General features: G+C 39.2%; 2 protein-coding genes across 5 annotated transcripts; one reads left to right on the top strand and one right to left on the bottom strand.

The window, feature by feature from the left end:
- Positions 1-2,052: 2,052 nt before the first annotated feature.
- Positions 2,053-21,946, bottom strand: USP16 (ubiquitin specific peptidase 16). Of its 4 annotated transcripts, none has more exons than XM_082769373.1 (18): positions 21,808-21,946; positions 19,033-19,131; positions 17,180-17,358; positions 16,391-16,494; positions 13,892-13,995; positions 12,670-12,851; positions 11,623-11,715; positions 10,907-11,037; positions 10,440-10,527; positions 8,776-8,854; positions 7,761-7,852; positions 6,902-6,958; positions 5,907-6,077; positions 4,809-5,478; positions 3,997-4,091; positions 2,933-3,019; positions 2,476-2,632; positions 2,053-2,364 (listed from the first exon to the last, which is right to left on the bottom strand). In XM_082769373.1, the coding sequence occupies exons 2-18, from the start codon at positions 19,091-19,093 to the stop codon at positions 2,240-2,242; spliced, it is 2,475 nt and encodes an 824-aa protein (XP_082625499.1). In that variant the 5' UTR covers positions 19,094-19,131; positions 21,808-21,946; the 3' UTR covers positions 2,053-2,239. The 4 variants fall into 4 exon arrangements, with proteins under 4 accessions (XP_082625499.1, XP_082625500.1, XP_082625501.1 ...); XM_082769374.1 differs by having other exon boundaries at positions 12,670-12,848; XM_082769375.1 differs by lacking the exons at positions 16,391-16,494; positions 19,033-19,131; positions 21,808-21,946 and having other exon boundaries at positions 17,180-17,314.
- Positions 21,947-22,115: 169 nt separating this feature from the next.
- Positions 22,116-25,342, top strand: RWDD2B (RWD domain containing 2B). Its single transcript, XM_082755217.1, has 4 exons — positions 22,116-22,512; positions 22,629-22,696; positions 23,345-23,710; positions 24,435-25,342. The coding sequence occupies exons 1-4, from the start codon at positions 22,306-22,308 to the stop codon at positions 24,670-24,672; spliced, it is 879 nt and encodes a 292-aa protein (XP_082611343.1). The 5' UTR covers positions 22,116-22,305; the 3' UTR covers positions 24,673-25,342.
- The last annotated feature ends 106 nt before the right edge of the window (positions 25,343-25,448 follow it).

The raw sequence follows: 25,448 nt of genomic DNA, 5'->3' as shown, positions 1-25,448 counted from the left end.
CTCCAGCCCTCTGATAATCTTTGTGGCCCTCTGGACCTGCTCTAACAGCTCCATGTCCTTGTGCTGGGGGCCCCAGATACGGACGCAGCACTCCAGGTGGGGCCTCACAAGGGCAGAGCAGAGGGGGACAATCACCTACTTGGACCTGCTGGTCCCTCCTCTGTTGATGCAGCACAGGACACAGTTGGCCTTCTGGGCTGTAGGCACACACTGCTGGCTTATGTTGAGGTTTTTGTCCACCAGAACCCCCAAGTCCTTCTCCACTGGGCTTCTATCAATGAGTTCCTCTCCCAGTCTGTGCTCATCTCTGGGATTGCCCCAACCCAGCTGCAGCACCTTGCACTTGGATTTGTTGAACCTAACGCGGTTCACATGGGCCCACTTCTCCAGCCTATCCAGGGCCCTGTGGATGGCATCTCTTCCTTGGGTCAGCCCCATACATTTATTCTGTTACCCTACTCCCCACCCTTTTCTGCTGCTCTAGGATCCCTCCCATGGGTAACAGCTGTTCAGGAGCTGTTCAGGAGTTTATGGACCTTGATGAAAAATTGCTCCAGCATAGGTCCCTCTCCACTGAAGGCAGTTTCTTCAGGGCACATCTGTCTGCTCCAGAGCCTGGGCACCTCCTCTCCCAAGGGTGTCCATAGGGCCACTCCCCTCACCGCCCCCTGCGCTGCAGTTTGCCCTCCCTTCCCCAGGCTGCCCCCAGGTGAGGTGCGGGGCCTGGCCGTGCTGGGGCAGCCCTGGCATCACCTCACACAGTGGCTCCTGTTACCTGAGCTGGGTACAGGGGGTGAGTGACCATAAGCTTGTTGCAGGGAACAGGCATCATCTATAAAAAACATACCTCACTAGGATCTTTACCAGTATTTGACTGTGAAAAGTCAAATGAGTTTCGAAGTAATTAAGAAGAGCAGCCAGGCTGTAGTCTGTGCCTAAGTTCACTGTTACATCATGCATCTGTTGCATCCTCGCACTTTAAGAGGCTCCAAACTCTCAAAATTTTTGTCAGTCTGACACTGGTGAAATGCATCTCATCCTAATAGCCTTAAAAATAAGAGCAGAGAGGGTTAGCTGTTGAGAACTGTCAAGTGCATCATTTGCAGAGCACTGGAACTCTTGCATACACTTAAGGGGAAAAGCTGAAGCCCTGTGTTAAGATTCCTTGTGGAAAGCAAACAGCTCATGTATCTCAGTCACTTTAAAGAACTGTGCTTGAAATTCAAGCCACTTCAATAATTAATCCTTTTATTACTTGCCAGTACTACTCCATTTCACAGCCAGGAGGGAGTGGAAGGCTAAATCAAGTCCCAAACTATCGTATGCCTAAATAAGGCTGCTGTACAACATCTACACTACTGCTTGCTTTATGGCCTGTAGCTGGCATGGTTGAAAAACTCAGCAAGTTTTCTGAAGGATTGGCATACTGATGAGTCAGCTGCACAAGTGCTGCTGCTGCTGACTTTAAGGGTAACGAGAACACATAAGGATACTCATTTTCTTAGTAAGGGTGTTGTGAAAAATTCATTGAATGAAAACAGCTGCTGCCTTAGCACAGGCAGCCAGAATTTTATTTATGTGAAACATTGCATGAAGCCTAGCCTGTGGAGAGGAGAACTTAAAAACCTCTAAGTCACTGGAGGACCAGCATTCTTAACTCTCCAGCACAAAAGGGCTGAACTGGAACACCTGTACTGAGAGGGAGAAAGAGCCAAGTTCTTAGCCCCATCAAAATACCAGTGAGATTCCTATATACAGAATTCCAAGTTTGCAAATTGAGGGTTCCCACATGGGAAATAAACCAACAGCAGAAAGATGGCCGATAATGCATTTGTCTCAGCTCTGTGAGGTGTAGAAAGAAAGAAGTGTGTTCTAAGTGTAAGAGGCTCTAAAATACATACAGATGTAACTGATCCAACTAGTTCAAAATTATTACTGGTCACTGTAAAGTGAAAGAATTGCTGAAATGTATGGCACTTGAAAGAGACTAAGAAAGCAGCAGTTGCTTGCCTGTAACAACACAAACATTACTCACTAGAAACTTGAAGCTGTAATTTTGAAAAAAGACTTTTATTTAAAAGTAGTGAAAACATTGGAAAAAGTATAAGTTAACCATTTGTCAGTGTGTTTAAGAGGCACAAAGTATATTCTTGTAGTTAGCCCCAACATGTTAACATGATTCGCAAGTTCCTGCCTTCTTTCAGGCTGTTTAAGATGGATACAAGAAGGTTTCTCTGATTTAGAGCAGTCGCTCATAGAACAGGAGATAGGCTTGTGAACTCAGCACTTTTGATAGAGACACAGCTTGTACGTGGGTATCACTGATGTGGAACCACTGTCCTTTTACTGGTTCAGTTTCTAAAGCTGTCAAAGTAACAATTTAGGAGATAAAGTTATTACTAGGAACTGAAGTACTTAATCCTGTTACTGTTTGGCAGTAAGAAGTAATTTGTAAAAATACTTGTAATTATTTACCTTCAGGAGATTGTCCTTTAAGGACAAGATCAGAGAGATGTTTGTTCATATTTCTCATTTTAGCATAAGCAGTGTAGTGCCCAGACCTCATTGTTCCACTGTGCTCAACAACTCCATAGAGAGAGTATAATACTTTTGTACTCCCTTCGGCCACATTCTGTAAAAGTGAAAGTTATGGTAGGTCAGTCAGGGACTGGATTCTAAACAGGCTAGAAAGTAAATACTTCTATTTGTTTGCCAGTGAAAGGGAAGTTGTCATTACAGGTCCATGCAAGGTGCTACAACTATAATCAATGGAAATACACTGACAGGCTCGAGTACAAGTTGCACTTCGAAGTTAAATTGTATTAGCACACAATAACGTGATGAGTGTTCTACACAGATTCTGCTAAGCAGCTTAACTGTGAAAGCATATTAAAACATGGGAAAGGAAAATTTGACTGTTTTTTCCACTTACTTTACATTTAACTGTGCAGAAAGGAGCCAAGTCAATCACTTCTGGAAACTTGATATGCCTGTTAACCTTCCGTAGATTAAATCCAGCCTTAAACAGACATAAAGGAGGGGAAAAATCCATAATGTTAAGTGTAGCACATTAAAACCACCAGGTACTATGTACTCATGAAACTATGAGGACATCTCTTGCTTTTCGGATACTGTAGCATGCCTGATGATCTAATTTTAGATTGCCAAAACTGACAAAACTTCTACTCTCACCTTATTCAAATAATCTTCCAGTAACAAACTGGAAAAGCAAAGTAAGAGATGACAAATGTTTTTTCCTTAGTTGTATGAGTCTCTTGAAATATCCTACACATTTAATTTTCTCTGTGGAATGCTTTTCATCTACTAAGTTACCTCCCTTATTTTATTTATTTAAAGCATTTCAGTCAAAATACTTAATGGCTTTAAACTGAGAAAAGGCAATGCTGTCTCCTAACCCTATTTATTTCCTATTTTTCTTCTTGAAAAGTTAAAGCCCTAAATTTAAAAATTTCCAGGAATTTGAGGAAAAAGGTAAGTCACTTTACTTTGGTGCCTATAAATAAGACTTCAGTTGTATTGTTTTCCATTCAACTGGCCTTTTTGTTAAATTCATTTAGTAAGGAATCCTATTCTATCTGTATGGAAATGCAAGAGTTAGGAATGGATGTAGTTGCAGGAAACAATGCTAACATACTACTTAATACAGTAAGTAGTAATCACAGTGAAGGAATACATTTCAAGTAAGCTCACAAAAAATGTTGCCTCAATTACTACTAGAACATTTTTTTTCCCTGGAAAAAAACACCCCAGTCCCTACCATCAAAAAAAGAAAACACAAAAACCTACCAAACAAAAACAACCCTGCACACAACTACCTCCCAAATGCTGAGGGAAAAAAAAAAAAAAAAAAAAAAAGAAGAAAAAAGCAGGCTTATAGGAAAATGGAAACATGCTAACATTAGATTTAAGTTAAGCTATATGCATATATACGTATTAGACACACACATTTTTTTTTAATAACAACCTGTTTGTTACCTGTTGAAATCTCTTTAAGTGAAGAGTTAAAATTGGAGGAGCAAGAGAGATTAGCATTTGCTTTTTGGCATTAGTATAAACATACTTCTTTTCACCTGCAGAACAGAAAAACCATCAATTAATATCTAAAGAAATGTTACAGCAATAATTTATTTTCACTATTTATACTGTTACAATGTCATCCACTATAGTGAATGAGAAACTGAACATTCCCCTTTGACACAATGAAATGTGAAACTGCCATCCTGCAGCTCCCATATCACAAAAGTAGCTGCTCACATCATGTCTAAGCAGCATCAGCAAAAGCAGGATGAATTCTCATATGCTCTCTACAACTCAGAAACTGCATGTAGCTTTCTTCCACTGGTCTTCTGAGCAAACATCAACATGATTTCCCTATGACTGTTACAAGAGAATTTTCATATTTGAGAAAGGAACAGAAGTCATCTGGTAAATAACCACTTCCTACATTCATCCACAAAATGAATTTCTAGATTGCAATGATCACGCTACCCCAAAACCCAAAACAAACCCACTCCTCTCTGACCACTCTTCTTTTCTAGTCCTCCATTATTCTGTATGCAAGCTTGTGAGCCCATTATTCTGCTCAATTAAGAATTTGTATTAGCATGTGTGGAAGAGGTTCTCACAACCTGCACAATAAATACTGCTCTGATCAAAGCTAAGTTTTAAGTTACATAAATGCTGTTTTAGGAACAGCCCCATCAACCACCCAAGCACTAGATATGAACCCATATAAGAGCAGATTACTAAATTTGTTAAAAACAAAAAAAAAAGATAATTTATCATACTTTTCATGTTCTTTGGTCCACAATGTCTCTGTGTACATACATCACAGAGTAGTTTATTCTTCTCACTAAGTTTCTCATTATGGGTGAATTGATACAAACAGTGATGTATTGAACCTTCTTCTGGGTTCAGGTCTTCCCTGTTTGCAAGAGTACAAAATGCCATTTCAGAATCTTCTGTCAGTACTTCACATGTCTTGGCTGGAACAGTTTGAAGGTCATTTAAGATGCTCATATCGGATTCAACATTATCATTCAAGTGTATTTTTGAAAAGTCAGTAGCAAGCCCTTCCTCATCTTTGTTTTCATCATCCTCATCCTTCAAAGATAGGTTGTCAAGGCCATTGACAAGCTTCACAGGAGAATCTAAAACTTCTGTGGGGAGATCCGTGAGAGACTCCTTTTCTGCACACTCTTGTTCTGGTTTTCCTGTATTTTCAAGCATGTTTTGAACTTCTCTTTCAGTTCCCTCTATACTTAAGTCTTTGTGAGTTAAGCAGTGATCTTTGCAATCATTTGATGATTCCTCTTCTTGCTTCACATCAGGAGTTTCAGAGTTAATATCTGCCTCTCTTTCCTGGTTATATTCTACATCTTTTTCTGACTGTTCAGTAGCACAGATATCTGTCAACTGAAGTACTTTTCCTTGGAGCTTCTGCTGGCGGCGCTGGCTCTGCAAATTGATAGGTATAATGTATACGCATATAAAAAGTTTCAATGATATTTAGCATTTCCAGCCATTTCTTTATCAAATTATTTGTTGTATGTCATAGGTGTCAAAGGGGGAAGTTATCTATGATTTCATAATCTGAGGTCATCAGTTTAACTAACATTGAATTTATCCTTGCTCAGATATAGCCCCCACTACACCTCTGAATATTATCTTATTCCTATCATGGCAACTATTATCAGAGCATGTAACTTCTCCATAGCTATGACATACATACAACTGATCGTCGTGGTTGTGCATTTGACAGAGGAAAAATTCTAAGCCATCCCTTCCTCCTCTATCTCAACTGAGGAAGCAAAAAGAAATTTTTATTTTTTACCATAAGTTGCAAGTACGTTATTAATATAAGTAAAATATTTATCAAAACCAACCTTGGCTTGTTTTTTGGCCAGTTTCTTTGTTTTTTTCTGAAGGTGCTTACTTGTACCAAGGGGCTCATCTCTCTGTTTAATGTAACAGCCATCATTTTTATCCTCTTCTTCATCTTCAGATTCCTTCTCTTTGTTTTTTTTAGCATTTCTCTCATTTGTATTTTTTATTTTCTACACACAAATAAAAAAAAAACAAATATTAAAAAAAAAAATAACCACAGAAATAGATATGTTACTGTTCTGAATAACAACACAGAATTTCAGAGAAAACTGCAGGGACGTTATCTGAGTTTTCGGCTCAAAATGCAACATTTCACTGATTGTAACATACGCCTAACACATTGATGCCAGCTACCCTAATGCCCAAGAGGGGCATTTCACTCCAGGAGGACTCCACGTGAAACAATGACTTGCAGCATGAAACAGTATCAAAAAGTATGCCTATCAAGGCTGAATTCTGAACATATAAAAGGACATTTATATCTGTTAGAGGCAAAGGTAATCTAATTAAATTCACTGAGGAGTAGTATTTCATTCAAGTGAAGACATTTTCAGTTCAACTATGTGCCGCATAATTTGTAGTACTGTCCTTTATTTGCTTCTGTTAAAGCAGAATTTGTTCATTGCAGACGACATGAACCCTTTAGTTGAGGGGATTTTATTTCAAAAAGCATTCCTTAGTTCTTGTGTGAGCAGTGCTACAGGGCAAATCTGACATATTATATATGCAGATTGCCAGTATGAAACCCAGAGAAATCAATTTTTTGAGTGTCAGTTTTTGAGATCAATCATGTAAACCAAAACAGATCAACTTACACGAATAACTCTCCTGAAAATCTTATTTTCTACCTTTTGGGGACAAGTTTATTATTTTAACTTCTGAAACGCACATTTAGAAAGCTGCATACATTAATTCCCTCCTGATTATAGAATAAAGGTCATTTTATTTGCTTATATGAAAACAAGTCAGAAATAAAACACGTACAGTTTCTTACCTGATCATCTGGTACAGGAAGTGACAAATCAAGGAAAGATTCATGGACCAAGGACACCTTTAAATGAACATTAAACAGTCCAATTTAATTTTTTGTAATTGGCTGGCTTGCTGTCAATAGGCTTATCTGTACATATCCTCGTTTGCATTCAAAGCATTCTTCTACTTGTGTGTACAAATGTAAAACAAAGCTGTTGGTAAATGTATATAATTACTCATGACCAAAATCTACCAGTCACATTACTCCAGAAGTAAGAAATGGTTTCCCAAGTTTTGGTTTTCTTATAACCTAGCACATGGGAACCCAATTTAGTGCCTATGGGATTGATTCTGTGATCAGCTGGGATATTCATCTAGCCCACTCACTAATATCTGTAATTAGTTTGTTCTCAGGATGCATTATCCCTGCAGTGCCTTCTTCCTTATCTATTTCCTCACAATCCCACAATCATTCCCATGTGAAAAATGGAGACCTAATAGTCTGAGGGAAAAAGAGAGTTCCTAGCAGCACTCTGCTTAAACAGAACAATTCATCCTCTTTACAGTTGGCACCACTGGAAGGTGTTCACCAGGAATCTGAGTAATTTTTTTTTTTTGGCAGAGGCAGATTGCTGATGTTGCTGCCCTCTTTTTTTTGGAACTCTTTTGAAAGGAACTGGAAGATTTTCTTCCTTTATGCTATAAAGGAAGATTCCAGCCAAACCATGCCCCTCTTCAAAAAGCATGTAGCTAGTCAACTCAGAAACATTAACTGAAGCAACTCTCTCTAACTCCAGTTATTTCTACAAATAGTTACTCTGGAGTTCTGTGGATTACATAAAAACATGCTCTTGGGTATTTAAGGCAGGCAGTTTACTTACTGTTCTGCATTCCTCACACATAATTGTACTGGTTAATTCTCCACCAAAGATTCGATCTATGAAACTTTTCATTCCCTTTTTCTTCTCATATTCTGAAAATTGACAAAGTATATAGTAAAGTTAGTAACATTGCATATAATATATAATTTAATGATAACATACCAAATTAAAAATGCAGTATGTAAAACATACATAGCATGTGTCAGTGCCTGTTCTAGTTTACTTAGGAAGTACAGCAAGATTCTTAATTTAAGATCCTTTTATATATTAAAGGAATGGGTGTGAAGACACATTTACAGAAGACACTTTGACTGAACTGACAACTTCACTGCTTTCTCAAGTCAAATGCATTTTTTATTTTCTTAGAACTACTATATCCCAGTAGGAGTTCCTGTTTTCTCCCCAGATTTAACTCAGACAATTGTCTGAAGCTAAAGAAAAAAATAAAAGCAACAGCTTTCATCGATATAAGTGCTCTACAAACACAATTTCCTCAAGTTATCTCTCCCGTGTAGCACATACTCTGCACTTAAGCTTGCTCTTCATCTTCTAACCCGAAGTCATGTTGAAAAGTTTAAACATTCTTCTGTTCAGTGTTGTGTTTGTTTTTTTTAACAGCAATAAAAATCCAACAAACTTGTTTTTGATAGCACTGATGAGTAATAATGAGCTATAAGGATTGAGCAAGTCATTACATTCATGTGCTAATATCTTAACTTCTTTCACAGTATTTGAATAATTAAAAACTACCCAAACATCTTTTAATGTATAATGACTGTAGAATCAACTCTCTTTTACTCTATTACAAAAGAAATGCCACTGAAGTCAGTAAAACCTTTAAATAGACTATTTAACATTTACAAGCCTTATGTTCTAGATACATACATATTCAAGATGTAGCATAAATCTGCTTATTAAATATGTATCTTTTAGTCATAACTGTTACCACTAGTTTGCCTACTTGAATGAAAAGAAAAATGTACAGTTATCACATCATCACTGACATGCATTTTACCTTTAATTTTTGTTTTCAGTTCTTCTTCATTTTGTTTGTTAGAATCGGTCAGGGCCTTCAGTATTCCAACACTTACTCGCTGAAATTTTCAGAACAAATTGACATTGCACAATTTCTTAAACTAATTCAGTTAGCTTTACAAAACGATTCATATGGAGAAAGAAAATCTTTACTAATTAAGAAAATCAATACAAACAACACAACTGCCTACAAAGATGCAGCAGTTCTCACGTTTTGATATTTAAAAAAAAGCCAACCAATCAATAAATACACCATAATATTACAATTAGTGTTTAAGAAATATTTTAACATCTTTACGTTAAAAGACTTCCAACATCTTTGTTGTCAACATGGACAGTGGGATGAAGTGTACCCTCCTCAGCAAGTTTACTGATGACACCAAGCTGTGTGGTACAGTCGACAAGCAGGAGGGAAGGGACGCCAGCCAGAGGGATCTGCACAGGCTTGAGAGGTGGGCATGTGGAAACCTCATGAGGTTCAACAAGGCCAAATGCAAAGTCCTGCATCTGGGCTGGGGCAATCCCAAGCACAAACACAGGCTGGGTGAAGAATGGATTGGAAGCAGCCCTGAGAAGGGCTTGGGGATACTGGTGGACGAGAAGCTTGACGTGAGCCAGCAATGTGCACTTGCAGCCCAGAAAGCCAACCGTATTCTAGGTATCCATCAAAAGCCAGCAGGGAGAGGGAGGTTATTCTCCTCTCCTCTGCTCCACTCTTATGAGACCCCACCTGGAGCACTGTGGTTCAGCTCTGGGACCCCAGCAGCAGAAGGACATGGACCTGTTACAATGAGTCCAGAGGAGGGCCATGAGGATAATCAGAGAACTGGAGGAATACTCTCCTGTGAAGACAGGCTGAGGGAGCTGGGCATGTTCAGTCTGCAGAAGAGAAGGCTCCAGGGAGACCTTACAGCAACCTTCCTAAAGGGGGCCTACGGGAAAGCTGGGGAAGGACTCCTGATCAGGGAGTACAGATACTCTTGATCAGGGACTGCAGTGATAGGACAAGGAGTAATGGATTTAAACTACAAAAAAAAAAAAAAAAAAAACCACAAACAAGAACACCATGGGATTCCCACAAGTGTTCTTTTAGACTTTGCAGAAAAGAACACAAAAAGGATGTGATTTAGGATGACTGCACACACTCCAACTTAGTATTTCTGTAGATTTGGACAAGTCGATCTACTTCCTGAAGGTCAACAGACATTTATATGAAAAATGTAAAATCAACCAAAGACCCTTTAGAGCAAACAAAACCGAACCTTTATACATGATTTTACTGGAAGAGCATAGAGAATAGCCAGTATATTGCTTTCCGGAAATGCAGAAAACACCATAGCTTTTGAAACTTACGCAACAAGGGCAATCTTTAAGAGATACAGGCCAAGAACAAATTTCTTTCTTTGAATATTCTTTTGTAAAATTAAAATCACAATACTTGTGGTTGCTCCTTTGCAACTACTCAGAGGTTGTCACATGCTACACCTCTGTTGTAATATGCTACAAGTGCTTATGGGCAGCACAAAGCACTCTACAAGGGGTTGACTTCTCTGAGACAGAATGCTTTTTCTCCCCTCAGATGGGGAGAAAGTCTTGGTCTGGGGTAGGAGGAAAGGTATAGGCAACTGTGGAATTACCACTCACTTGGATTTCTTCTGCTCTCATGCCATCAAGTAAGTAACGAAGCAATTCTTGACTGTCTTGCTGCTGATAACCTTTAAATCGTATTGCTCTGTTAATTGAAATGTAAATCGATAAATGAAAAGCATAATTGACCTTAGAGATAGACAAAGTAAGAAACAATTCATTCCAAACATACAGGAACAAAGTCTCAAGCATTCATGTATACAAGAGCAACAAATGTAGTACAGTAGTTTCTAAAAATGTAAGGCTAGACAATCTGAGCATATCACTGGGTATCTTTCATTTTACTTCTATTCACTTATATTTTGGCTCTATCCTTTTTTTTTTTTTCCAAAACTTTTTACTTATTATGGAAATTTTACATGCTGTGATGTAAGATCAAGAAAAAGAAGAAAACTGACCTTTGTTTAAGCAACTAACATTTTTTTTCCATACTCACTATACCATGCAATTATACAGATACTCACTTTTTACAAACCTGAGCAAAAAGTTCCTTAGGAGTAACCACCCCTTTCTTTGTCTCTTGCATTTCTGTCAGGAACTGATGCATGGCTAACGTCAAAGGACCTGGCGGCTCTAGTTTTATTAGCTGAGGTTCCTGTTTTAAACAAAAGCAATAGAATTGTTTGACCTTAATTTGATGGTAGATCCTTCTAGAATTAAGTTTTTCCTTGTCTGAAATTCCAAACTGACTAAATTCCAAAATTGCAGTACGTTAAACTAACAAAAAACAAACAAAAAATGGTTTCTCATCACACAATATCAAAACACTGGGCTAAGAGTCCTTAACTATTTCTTGCTTTTAGTCAGGAAAATACTACAATTTCTTAGAATGCACAACCCTTCTTTCCCAGCCAAATCTCTATTGTAATGATACATGCATTATTTAGGTTAGTGCTGAAGACATCCTCTAGTTTCCTACATTGCATTTAGATAAATTACACTATATCAAAAGTTACGTATTTTCATCACTTTAGAACTGAGAGGGCACTACTGACTTCAGTAGTAGCTCTATTAAATTCAATGGTGAAATTCCCATCAATTTTACATTTTAAACACTAACAATGTAAAACATTTTAAGTTAAACAGCTTTAAAATACAGAGTATTGTTTGTTTCTTTAACAGAATCGGGGAAAAAAAAAACAAACAAAAAAAAACACTATGGAGGCTGAAGCTTATATACCATAGATAACTCAGGTGACTCAATTTTAACTGTCGTGTCAGGCATTTTAGCTTCTTTGAGCAGCTCCCTCAGGACTGGAGTTTGTGATAAGTTCTGTAGAAGAAAAAAGACAGACAAAAGGATTGGTAGCCAGGGAACAAGATGATGGGCAAAGGAGCTCCATTTGCCATGAAATTTGTGGCAACCAGATTAACGGCAAGTTATTTTCGCCAAACAGGACTAGAATGGTAACTTCTACCATGGACACAACTTTGGAAATTCTAACAATGCTTAACAGCTAAAGATAAATTACATAGAGCTGATGGGACTTGCAACTATCCTGTTTGTGTATTACTTTAGGTTGCAGAAACCCTAAACGTACTACTATCTGGTTTTAAGTCAAAAGGTAAAAGGTAACTATTTCCTTGGTTTAAAACATGTTAACAAGTAAAAATGAATTGTATTTAGTGAAACCTGCAAGTACAATGGGAAATTTGCTCAAGTAAAGCTTCAGTATCAAGAATGCATTTGCTGAATGAATACATACAAAAAAAGGAAGCTCATTTTATCCAAACAATTCTTGACTCACATCCAAGACACACAAGATGGCAATGCAATATGCTCATGCAGTTAATATTGACCTCTATTTGATTTTCCTGTTGCTGAGAGAGAGTATTTTGTTTCAGTAAATGCCCATAGTCTTTGGTTATTAATCTCGCACATTCTAAGAGGTCGATGAGGGTGATGAACCAGACTGTATTTTTATTTTTTTACTAAATTAGGAAGTTGGCATGCTTAATCTCTATAAAGAAAAGATGCTGTCCCTCAAAGACAAGGCAATTGGTTACATCTTCACTTAGTGCAAGTCTGAACCTGCAGCTCCATTCCTTCATACTGTTGTGGGCCAACACACTATTTTTAAAACGAACCCATCATTCTTGGCAGATAAAAATCATATTCGACTTGTGCCATTGTACAGTAAAGAAGGCGCTTTTTTTTTTGCGTTTTTTTTGTAACTCCTTTTTTGTTCTGCTTAATTATTTTTAAAAGCAGCAGTAACTACTGTACCTGCATCACTGCATTAAAGAAACACGTATTCCCCAGGTTACTAAGTCCTTTAACAGTCACTTCTGAGTTAGTATTTGAAGCAGAATTCTCTTCTTTGAGAAAGACTTCTTTTTCTTGCTCATTTCTGTTGTCTTTTTCTACCTTTTTATTTCCAAAGTCTTTATTCTCTTGCTGTTTTTCTGCTGGAACAATCGAACAAACATATATTAACCCAGAAACAAGGAACGGGATAGGAAAAAGTTGTTACAGGCAGCAGCAATCTATAATGTTTAAAGTTTAAACATATTAAAATTAATTCTGTAATTGTATAGCTGCAACACTACTGGTTTAATTTCTTAAATCCTAGCACTTAGTCTAAAACAAGCCAACAAACATTTGAAACCATTTCAGAGCAGCATAGAATTTAAACATAACACTTAGTTCGCAAGCCATTAACGCCAACAATTTCTGAAACTCAGCATGTGTTATCTAAGATTTCATTCTTGTTGCACCATCCTCTATGTCAGGGGTTTCTACAATATCCAATAAGATGACATCTGAGATAATATCCCTTAACATGGCCTTATTGTCTGAAATTAAACACGCAGGTTTCCCACTGTCAAAGAACTCTGACGTTCACTGCTTTCATCTAAACAGATGAAACTGGGAGGTCCATGCTCTTCAAGACACATTAGATATTTACCCCTTATTAACTTGTTGTACAGCTCTAGAATTCAATGACCTGTTAACAAAACCATAAATGAACTCTAGGTAGTTTTCAGAGTAACACCTGTAGTGGTTCTACCAGTTTAACAGTCTAGCCTTGATAATCTTTCCAATGTACATGGCTGTGAGCCAAGATTGACTTAAGACAATGTAATAACAGCTCAGAGAAAACAAGGAGAATGGGCAATGCAATCTTTGCAGGTGAACAAGAAAACAGCTGGAAGGTTTTCTGCTCACAGAACAGGCAAATGTCATACTTATTTTTTTCTCCTCTTATTCCTGTATTTCTGGTTTCTAAAAGATATGGGTACACTAAACAAAATCCTGGTCAGATTAAGTGGGCTAGGATGTTATGATTTCAGAACTCTGACAAAGAAAAACATAAAGGAATAAATTTGCTTTTTAATGGACCATAAAATGCTCCAGAAACTAATTATTGTACATTCTTGATTTACAGAACTGTCTGCTGCATTAAAGGGACTTTCTGACTTACTGTCTATATACTATAGTCACTTACCTGAACGTGACGAGTCATGACAAACTTGTTTTTTAACATATTCCACCATCTGGCCCAACCGTGTTGAAGTACTATATGGAACTTCATTATCACATATGTAGCACCTGTATCAGCCCACCCACCCCCAAAAGAGAAAAATAATTAGTTCTATTTTTTCTATTACAATTCCTCAACTATTTACTTGTTTGATGAAATTTATTACACAAAGTTATAAAATTACAAGGTTTGTTTTGTGTGTGTGGTTTTCTGTTTTTTTAAATTTTGAATTCTTACAGAAGTGTTCGATTTACTTCTCATTAAGAAAGTAAGTTAAAAATTATCTTCATTGAACAATTTCAGTGATTGAAAGTGATGACCTGCAAACATAAATTAGACCCTTAAAAGATGTTCTTACAAACCTATGCTACATGCAAAAGTAGCTGGGCAACGTTTGCCTACATAAAGAAACTGAGATATCAACCCCATAGGAAACTATTTGCCAATTTTATAGCATGGAAAAAAAAATCTGTTTATTCTAGCCAACAAAGTGTTCACTATACTTAAACTGGAAAAGAGTGCTCCGTTAGTCCTGAATGCCTTTTTTAAAGTTTTATTTTGCTCTTTTGTTGCAGATATAAACCTGTTAATCTTTTTACAGAGAAAGAAAACAGATAGTTAGACCACTAATTTGTTTTAAACAAAATTGTGAGAGAAGCTGCGGTAATAAAGGCTTGAGTAAGAGTTAAATTCTGCCAGAACGCATACAGCATAAGGAGAGTTGTATGTACCAATTTTGTAGTTCTGCCCAATCAACTCTTTGAAGAGGTCACAAAAGGTTTTGAAGAGAACACAAATACTTCTGCACTTTGAAACACATCAATTACAGTTATTAGGCACAAATGCATTTAGCAGATCTCAGGATCACCGTAAGTCAGACTAGTTTCTGATCTTAAAAGCAGCAGAAGTCTGCAGTAAATTGCTTTCCTGTATCTCTAGCATCCTCACTATTTGCTGAGAATATTCCTGCTTTTTCATGTCTCAATGAGAGAAAAACAAAACAAAACAAAAACTGGCACTACCTGTAGAATCCTTGAGTAGGTATTTATTCTTTTTTTTTTTTTTTTTAAATAATTAACAAGACTGACATTCTTGCTCCTGGAGTAACATACAATAGTTACTTCCATGGGAAATTTTTAAACAAAATAAATAAAAAAAATAGTTGAAAGTTGAAAGGTTAAAGACTTGAAATTATCAAGAGATTGATAATGACGCCTATTTGACCAATGGGTGAAAGGCATACTGAAAACATTGCACTTGTCATAAACCCAAAATAGCACAACTTAATGAATTACTAGAACTCTCCTCTTTCTTTCCATGCTCAAAACCATTTCTTTAGCAGTTTACAGGTATTATTCAAGTACAATTTCAATCATGTATGCACACACACTGCAGACATTTACTCATACATCTGTAGAATTAATAAATTCTGATTAAAACTGCTTTTTTGTACTAATCACCAGGGTGAAATATAGTTCTGGACTGTAGTACTGATTTATAACAATAATTTACACCCCATATACCATCCTGTGAATAACCTCTTGGACAAATCTGTACAAATGAAAAATTCTAGAAGGAAGCAAAATACCTTGCTTAAATAACTTCCTCTCATTCACAAGTAAGTTGATTTAAAGACTACAGAGATTTTAGAACTGAGAAAATTAAGTGTTTAGAACCCATATTTTTAAAGCTGATTTAAAAATCACAAAAATAAATTAACTAATTCATTAGCAATATATATTTCTAGCAATGTCCATTTCTGTTCCAGAGTACAATGGAAACACTAGTCATCACACATACGTGTGAAACATTATCTCTTTATTTGATCATGTTATATAAAATGAACAAACAGTAGGTTTAGAAAGAGGTGACTTTAAGCAAAATCAAAACTATGTCAGATACAATATTTCTGCATGGCATCGTTTAGAATATTAAGGTTCTCCCTTCCATAGTAACACTATTTATTTTCAGAGAAGAAAATACTATCAGGGAGATAGAATTTATATTGACAGATCCACTGGCACCTTGTAATTCTACAGCTGTGCTTCTTAGCTATATCTATGGTATGAAGAGGTCATAATTACCGGGGAAAAAAAATGAATCAAGTTTTTCATTAAGCGTGCATCAAGAAAGAGCTTCCCCCAGGGCAAAAGTTAAGATTTAGAGCTACATAACATGCTTCCATTTGTCAGTAATCTGATCAAGCAAAAGCAGTAAAATACTAAACCAACATTATTTACTACTTGGTCAATTTCAGGTTCAATTATGAAAGTTTTCTAGTTACAATTTTTACAGAAGAGTAATATTTATTCAGCAGATCTTAACAAAGACTGCTGGGATTTTTGTGTGTGGAATGATTTATATACATTTCTAGAGTTAACTCCCAGAAATCACATAGAAAACACAAATTATATCCCAACCTCTGTTGCCTTCTATGTGTTAACTGTTGCCTGACAAACTCACCACACACTCCAGTTGTCCAAACTGAGAACCAAACAATGGGGATCTGATCTTGGCGTTGTGTAATGCTTTAAAGCATGCTGTTCTGGAGAATTTCTGCCACAGCCCTATAATGTTGATAACCAGAAGTGTCACAAAATCCAGTTGACTATCAATGAAACATATATAGTCAGTGTATAAAGTATTTAAATGAAAACTGTTTTAATTATGTTCAATTAATTAGAATAAATAGATGGCTCTATTTCAAGACAGTTATTTCTGCAGAGAGAAAAGTACCTCACTGGGTGCAAAATAACCATAAAGTCGCCTGAGCACTGAAAATCTAATTTACAAATTTCACTTTGAACCGCTTGAAGAATGCAACAGGAAAAAAACAAACAAACAACAAAAATAAAACCTCTTCAGCATGCAGTTCTAACTTTAATAAAATACTGTTAGCACAAGATAATACTGGAAAATAAAAAATTAGGAGCATTAACAGAAATTAATATTTTCTTAGAGAAATAATTTGGACTTTCTAGGAAAGTAAGTCTCAAGACTGTATTTTCACCTTAAGTCTGCTAAATGCCTTTGTGCCAAGCTTCTAAGTACTGCATTTCTAAGTACTTCACTTGCAATTCAGAGCTGACATTTTTCATAACACTAAAGTATATCAAATCATTCATGTAACACCACCTTTAAAATAACAATAATAAAAAAGTTGTAACAGTTTAGCAGTTTTAACTCTGTTGCTCTGCTATATTAGGAGGCACTGGAAGATATGAATAGAAATAACAAGAAAACAAGAGATACCCTGTGGCCACATTTTAGACATAACCATATGGAAGGGCTTTCGTCCGTCTCCTCCTCAGAATTCTCTTGTGTCTTATTGTCTGCCTTACAGTCCTGGCAAACGTGCCATTCCACGTTCACAAGGGCCTTTTTCAGATGACCTTGTTCCAGTCCTTTACGAATATGCCTGCACGTAGGTTCTACAAAATAAAAAGCACAAGAATGCTCTAGCTACCGTAACAAATGTAGACGTGTCTAGACTTCAAAGACACAGGCTGAAAACCAGAAGCTATGATGACCTTTAGCAAACACACCAGAAAACTTTTCAGAAAACATTTTGTTCCCACACCTCTGAGGGAGCAACCACAGCCCACTGCTATGGTTTGCAGTCTCCAAGGCAGCTCCCAGCTACCTACAGAAGTGGAGATTATGTTTCCAGCTGAGCTGTCTCTGTGAAATTATGCTGCAGAGTATGGTAGAAAAGAATAGCAGAATCATCCTATCGATACCGCTATCACTTTGCATTACAATCTTACACCCTACTTAGGGCTGCATCTTCTGGGCCTGCATCTATTTAACCAAACTCTGCTGAGAATATTTGCTGCTAAGAGAAAATACCAGAAGTTTATTTTTAATTTTCCTTGTTTTCATTTTTTGTTGGTTACACTGACACTTGAGAAGGAAGAAAAGCCATCTGTAAGCTTAAGTACTATGCTGAGAAATCAAGAGTGACAGACAACAGACACGGCAAGCTGATTCAGGTTCTTCAAAACAACTAATGAGGAATATATTTCAAAGACTTCTGATTTTTTTTTATTTTTTTTTTTAAATACAGCGTAGGTTCAGATGTTTATTATCAGCAGCCTACCATTCTTCACTATTTGCAGTTACATATGTCTACATTTCCAAATACAAGGTCAAATATTTGACAGTATGAATAGTTATCTCAAAGTCAAGAAGCGCAGAGTAAAGAAACCCATGCTATTAGGAAAGCATCATGTGTACTTAGTATGTTAAGATCATATTTTTGTCAAACTTTTATTGAGAAGAATTACTTAGTTGTTTATGTAATTAAACAGTCTTAAGCCTTAGGGCTACAGAGGTGTTTTTATTGATTAGCCAGAGACAGCATAACAGCTCTGAATCTGTCTTTGTTGAGGACTGTATGCACAACTACAGCCTCAAGATGCTAAACTTTTCTTCACATGAGCTAAAACAAGTGTAAGCTTTGTACCTACAGTTCCATTTCTGACCAAGCATACAGGATTTTATCTCAGTACAAACACCAGCTGGTAAGAGCCAAATGCAGATATTTAGATGCATTATTTAAGCTGTTAAAAACAAGCAAACAAAACCCACAGGCTTCACCTTCAACACTGTGTTTCTTAAACAAAGGTTTATATCTTGGCTGCTACTCTACAGTGGAGTTACAATACTTTCCATTTCCAGCTTTACGGGACTTTATAAGGGTAAGCTAGCCTGTTATTAGCCAAATAAGTGATAGGGCATCAGCAGTTGCATCATAACTGATTTTTTTTCTGGAGAAAGATAAGGAACAGTCATAGCAGACTATTTGTCTTTTTGACACAGAAGCTAACACAAGACCAGGACAAAAAGACCTAAGAACAGGATAACATCTGAGTAATAGTTTCCAAGGTCTTATTATTATTTTATAGCATACTTACAAAAGCAGCAACACGAAAGATTCTTAAAGGACTTCATTTATGTGAACCCACACTCTATAACCACATAGTGAAGCTACCTGGTGTAAAGGTATTCTAATATCAAAGACTTCACAAGCCTTCTTTGAGGTCAGAACAAAGATCTATTTTTTTTTTCCTGTCGGACTACAAGACTTCTCTGAAGAAACATACCCAGCATATCCAGAGACTCATCAGACTGTGCAGTTTTGCCTTTGATGCGTTTCTTTCCCATATTTGCAGCCCTTGATTTTCTTTAAATAGAAGAGTGACCTAGCAAGGAAAAATAGGAAATTGGAAATTACATTTTGGTTTGACTTAATAGTTGCTAAACAATAAATTATTTCCATGGCTGAGATGGCCCTTGAAATGAATTAACTTGTTTGACATTTTCAAAAGAAATTAATTTAATTATACTTTAACATGAAGCAACTGTAACTGTGGTAGAGACAAGATGCCAGTGTGAATTACACAAAAAAAAAAAGCCTTAAGACCTTAAATCAAAAGCAACTGCCTTGTTCCTCTTGTGCACTAAGTTATATATCGAAAATCCTATATACTTTTAAGACTAACTAAAAACAGAGGGATTTTAGGAAATGGAATTGGGTTTGTCCTTATTAAATCTTCAAGTTTTTTTCTTGCATTTACAATCTTTCAGTTTTCTTTACTGCAAATTCCTTCAATCTTTTTAAAAGCCTGATGCATGCGAGTACTCTTAACACATTTAAAAATCCAAAACCAATGTGAGTTCCAAATTTTAAGTTTTCTTTTTTGGGGGAAAATTTATCATTGCCTTCCCACCATAACTAGCAAATAGGGGGGCTGGTATTTGGTATGATTGTAAACCTTTCTAGACAAGAGTGACATTTGAACAGAGCCCTAGGCCAAGTGATTCCCTTCAAAAACTTGGCTACTACACACACAGCAGGATACTCCACCCCCCACCTCCGCCCTGGTGAGGCCCCACTTGGAGTCCTGCACCCAGGCCTGGGGCCCCCAGCACAAGAAGGATGTGGACCCTATTAGAATGGATCCGGAGGAGGGCCACAAAGATGATCAAAGGGCTGGAGCACCTCTCCTGTGAGGACAGTTTAAGAGAGCTGAGGCTGTTCAGCCTGGTGAAGAGAAAGCTCTGGGGTGACCTTATGGTCTGTATAGTGGCCTTCCAGTCTAGCAGCCTCCCCCCTAAAGAAGGCCTACAGAAAAGCTGGGGAGGGGCTCTTTGTTAAGGAGTATAGCAACAGAATGAAGGGTAATGGTTTTAAACTAGAAAAGGGTAAATTTAGATGAGATACAAGGAAGAAATTCTTTACCATGAGGGTGCTGAGGCACTGGCACAGGCTGCCCAGAGAAGCTGTAGATGCCCCATCCCTAGAAGTGTTCAACACCTGCTTGGATGGGGCTTTGGGCAACCTGGTCTGGTGGGAGGTGTCCCTGCCCATGGCAGGGGTGGGTTGGAATCAGATGATCTTTTAGGTCCCTTCCAACCCAAACCATTCTGTGATTTTTATCTTTTAGTCTGCATTCTTTAAGGCTCTGTGACTTATTTCACAAATATTAGAATTGGCATTTGCAATACACTGAAAACATGAAACCTAAAAAGGTTCAAAATTGAGTGTGTGCAGTTTTATGCAGCCTTTGCAGACCTGCCTAACTCTGTTCTCCACCCCTCAAGTCAGCTTCATGTAAATGTGTCAGCACGCCACTTAATCTGACTTGTAACATCCATCCTTTCAAAACCATTTCTTACCTTGAATTCAGCACCACACCTGCCCCAGCTGAACAGCTGCCTGCTTGGAGCTGTCACAGCTAAAAACTGAAGCCAACCCATAGGGATCAAAGACCAAGTAAGCCTGTAAGAGTTTAGACATGATACCCACAAAGAGCTTTTTGTAGGAAGAACCTTTTCAGAGGCGTGCTTTTAGAAGAGGTGACCCAGTTAAATGACAGCCAGGCAGCCACTTCAATAGCAGAAGTAACACCTTTTACAACTGAGCATTCAATTTGTTTGGAAAGAGAAATGACAGCTCATCCAATAAACTCCCTCTACAGCCTGTCATTCCACACAAGCTACAAAACTCAATCTTTTACAAGCTACTCTAAAGCATTAATCATAGAATGGCTTGGGTTGGAAGGGACATTAAAGATCATATAGTTCCAACCCCCCTGCCATGGGCAGGGACACCTCCACCAGACCAGGCTGCCCAAAGCCCCATCCAGCCTAGCCTTGAACACCTCCAGGGATGGGGCAACCACAGCTTCTCTGGGCAGCCTGTGCCAGGGCCTCACCACCCTCTGAGTGAATGATTTCCTCCTAACCTCTAATCCAAATCTCCCCTCTTTTAGTTTAAAACCATTCCCCCTCGTCTCGTCATTAACAGATTGATCAGAGTCGCTCTCCATCTCCTTTAAAAGGCCCCTTTAAGTACAGAAAGGTTGCCAGAGCTCCGCCCGGAGCCTTCGCTCCTGCAGGCTGCCCAGCCCCAGCCCCCAGCCCTCCCGAGCAGCACGGCAGGGCAGCACCAGCACTCGGCGCTGTTCACTTCACCCACGCCGCGCGAGGACAGACCCGTCCGACAGGCTCCTCTCCAGCCTCTTCCACGAAAGCAGCCTACGCAGGGGGAAGCACGGCAGGGCTTTAATTTCGCTCCCAATTTCATGCCCAGCAGCGCGCACCCTGACGCACCGCTCCCCCCCCCCCCCCCCCCCCCCGCCGCCCACGTGCTGCCCGGTCCCGCCGCGCAACCTGCCCCGCCCCGCCCGCTTCTGATTGGCTGCCGCCCGCCTCAGCGCCTTAACTGACAGGCGCCGCAGCCAATAGAAAAAGCCGGCCCCCCCCAGCCGTGAGGCAGCCCGGCCGTGAGCGGAGCGCCGCGGAAGCGAGCCGAGGGGGAACGGCTTCGCTGGGGGAAGCTCCGCGGGCACGGCCGGGCGCCTTCCGCCGCTCACCTGCAGGCGGCGCGGCGGTGCGGGCGGCTGGGCGGCGCATGGCGGCCGGGGGCGGCCCGGCTCCTTCACCTCAGCGCCGGGCAACGGTCACTGGCTGCCGCGCCTACTTCCGGTGCGCTGCATGCTGGGAGCGCGAGGGAACGGCGGGGCGGAGGGGATAGGCGGGGAAAGGGCAGCGCATGCGTGGAGGCGGCGGGTGAAGCGGGGAGGCGGTGCCGCGAGGGGGCGGGGAAAGTGGGCGGAATAGGCGGCGCATGCGCAGTTGTGGGCGGTGAAGCTGCAGCGCCCTGAGCATGGAGGCGGTTCTGGCGGGGGAGGGCGAGGAGGCGGGTTAATGGCGGAGCGTTATGGCGGCGCCCCGGGCTGCCGCCCTGACCCCAAGCCTTTAACGCCCCCCGGTGGGGTTAGGTGTAGGTGCACGATGAGTTCCTTCCCGTGGTAGAGCCGCTCTTCTCTCCTCTCCCCCTGCTTTCTTTTTCACTGTAGGAAGCCGCAGAAATGGCCAGCCGCGAGGAAGCCGAGGTGCAGGTGTCGGAGCTGGAGCTGCTCTCCAGCATGTTTCCCCGCCAGGAGGAGTTCCTCGTCACCGACCCGCTGGCTCTGGCAGAGCTGCAGCTCGCCGCCGCAAGCGAGGCCGCGGAGATGCCCTCTTCAAAAGTCCAGTTCACCCTCAACGTAAAGCCCGAGGTCCCCGGTGCCTCGATGGTATCGTAAAGATGTTCGTTTGGGTGCTTTGGGGGTTGGATTTTTAATTCTCATCCTAAAAATAACATTGGGGGCATTTTAGGGTTTCCTCCAACTTAACATTTCATCGTTTTTAGGTGGAATTCTCTATGGTCTGTGCTTTACCGTTTAAATATCCAACTGTTCCACCAGAAATTACGGTGAGGTATGTAATGAAAATATACAGATATAATACCCAAATCAGTCTTTTTTGGTTAGTTTGCTGTTAAATTAAGCCAGAAGGACAATGATGCTGAAGAAAAACCTACAAGGATATGATTTCTTCAGTTGCTTCAGAAATAACTGAGAAAAAAAGTGAAAAGCGAAGAGTGCCATTTTCTGTACAAAGGGGTCAGATGTAGCTGTTGTTCCTAGGTTTGATGCTCAAGAAGTCTGGTGTCAATTCTGACAAGGCTTAACACTACTTAAAAGAGTAACAAGTTACCCAGTGGTCTTATTCTTCCCTTGTCAAAATGCTGTTACTCTCTGGCTATTTTTCAGGGAACTTTTCTTTTTAAAGAGGTACTTTCTATCATTCTACATTATATAAATTTAGTTCAGTCACCATGCTTACTTCTTATGTGCCTTTATTTTGATTCTCATGTACAGACTGGTAGTACTATATGCGTACTCACGAGGTAGCACAATGAATGTTATTTATGATCTTTTTGTAGCTAATTTGACTTAAGTATCAACAGTAAGTGCATGTGGCCTGATTTTCTCTTTTTTGGCAGCTTGAAGTAAACCGTTTGAATAACACAATAAATCATAAGCATATTACAGCTACACTTTTTACTTTTTTTTTTTTTTTTAGGTCACCATTATTAAGCCGCTCTCAGCAGATTCAGCTGAACTCAGATCTAAAAGCATATTTAATGCAAAACTGCAGTGGTGAGCCTTGCATGTTGAGTGCAAGAGAATGGGTTAAAGACCATGCATCTGCTTACGTTGACAGAGAGCTTTCATCCTCCTCAGTGACGACATCAAATGCCTCGCAGTCAGAGGACGTCATTTTCACTAGATTGTGGATCTACAGTCACCACATTTACAACAAGCAAAAAAGAAAGAATATTATTGAATGGGCAAAGGAGCTCTCTCTGTCAGGGTTTTCTATGCCTGGGAAACCAGGCGTTGTTTGTGTAGAAGGTCTACAAAGTAACTGTGAAGAGTTCTGGTCAAGGTTAGTTTTCCTTTACGCTTAAATTCCGTTAGTAGTTTAATGTGTTTTTATGTGTTGTGTACGTGGCCAGAAGGCGGGATGCTCAACCACCTTCCAGCCTTTAAAGGTCTGCAAAGAAGTGTTTTTTTTTGTTTTTTTTTTTAATCATAATGTTTTTGCAACTCAGAATAGTCACTGTACTGCTCGATACAGCAGTCAGAGTTACTAATTCTTGCACATTTATTTCTGTTCTATCTTCCTCTTTATGTCAGTGGTATAGCCATGGACTACAGTAACCCAGGCTTGTTGGATATTTATGTGTTTATATTGCCTTACATTCATATTTTATTCTACTCACATCGTTTATGTTTCTGTGTGGTGGAAACTAACTAAGCATTAGTGTTTGATTGTAACAGCTAAGAGTGTGACAATGCATGATGAGAACATGAGAATTAGTACAGGCAAGGCAGAAATGAAGAATGAAATTGAAATTGTATCTTCATCAATTATTTTGTGACGAAAAGCATTAATGTTTTTGACAGAGATAAAATGAAACAAGCTGCTGCTTATGGGAATATTTGGAATGTGGGTAGCATTCCTGTGACCAGCTAGGGAACCATTATCTCTGTCCAAAAATTTGTGTACAAATTAACTGTATTGATTTTGTGATAATAGCTATTTCATAGTATTTGCTAAAACAGTCTGTGTTTTATGGATAGATTTATAGTTCTCTGCTTGCTTTCAGAGTAAGAAGACTAACGTGGAAAAGAATACTAATTCGGCACAGAGAAGATGTTTCTTTGGAAGGTGGAGGACATGCTGAGATCCAGAAGCAAAGAAAGTTTTCCACTTTGGAAGAAAAATGTTTTGATGCACATGGTCCCAGAGGAAATCATATGGATTTGGGGCAGCTATATCAATTTTTAGAACAAAAAGGATGTGCTGACATCTTTCAAATGTACTTTGGGGTTGAAGGGCATTAGGTTACCATAGGTGCAAGTGCCTACATTTGTAAGTTAATCCTCGTAACAGATTCCTTAGCTGTTCTGCAGCTGTTGATCAGAGAGGGAATTGATTATCTTTGCTTGATATGACGAATCCAGTTTTCTATGAAAACAAATATTCAGTTCAATCTGAGTAATGAAAGTGACTGAATGAATGCTTTATTGCAAGGCCTGATTTTAAAGGAATTTAGGGGACGTAGCTAATTACAAGGAACAAAAATAAGTTTGATAATATGCTGGGCAGAGCTACAGAACGTGGGGTTTTAGGGAATGAGTATGTGAATAGGAATTGAGAAAAATGAAGTGTGGACATCTGAGGAGAGGAAATGTGATGTTTACACAATGTTATTGTTTACACACACTACATGAAGACTTTAGTAACAATCTTTTATTGTTCTTTCTACCTGGAAGTATATTAAGTGATGAGGTTAATACGTTTAATATAAAAATGAAACAGGAGCACCTTATTCATGCAAATAGGATGCGGTAGGACGCCTTCTCTAAGTAAGGCATGAGACTTTTTTTGTAGGTAAGCGTGTGTATGGGTGAGGGATGCTGCCGTGTATCCACTACCTCTGTCTGCTCCTGGCACAGTAGGGGCTGGGCTCCCTGGAGGTGCCCTCCAGCGTAATAAAGAATACCCCGCTGCGTTCAGGACCGTGCTGTGTTTTGTTATGTTTTTGTACCGGTCTCGACACCCCCCTGTGCGATATTCGCCGATACCTCACGCAGTCCCGCCCCTTCGCCTCGCCCCG

The sequence above is a fragment of the Aythya marila genome, assembly GCF_965140915.1.
Source record: "Aythya marila genome assembly, chromosome: 1".
Lineage (NCBI taxonomy): Eukaryota > Metazoa > Chordata > Aves > Anseriformes > Anatidae > Aythya > Aythya marila.
Note: the sequence above shows the minus strand (reverse complement) of the source record. Positions and strands in the feature narration are given on the sequence as shown.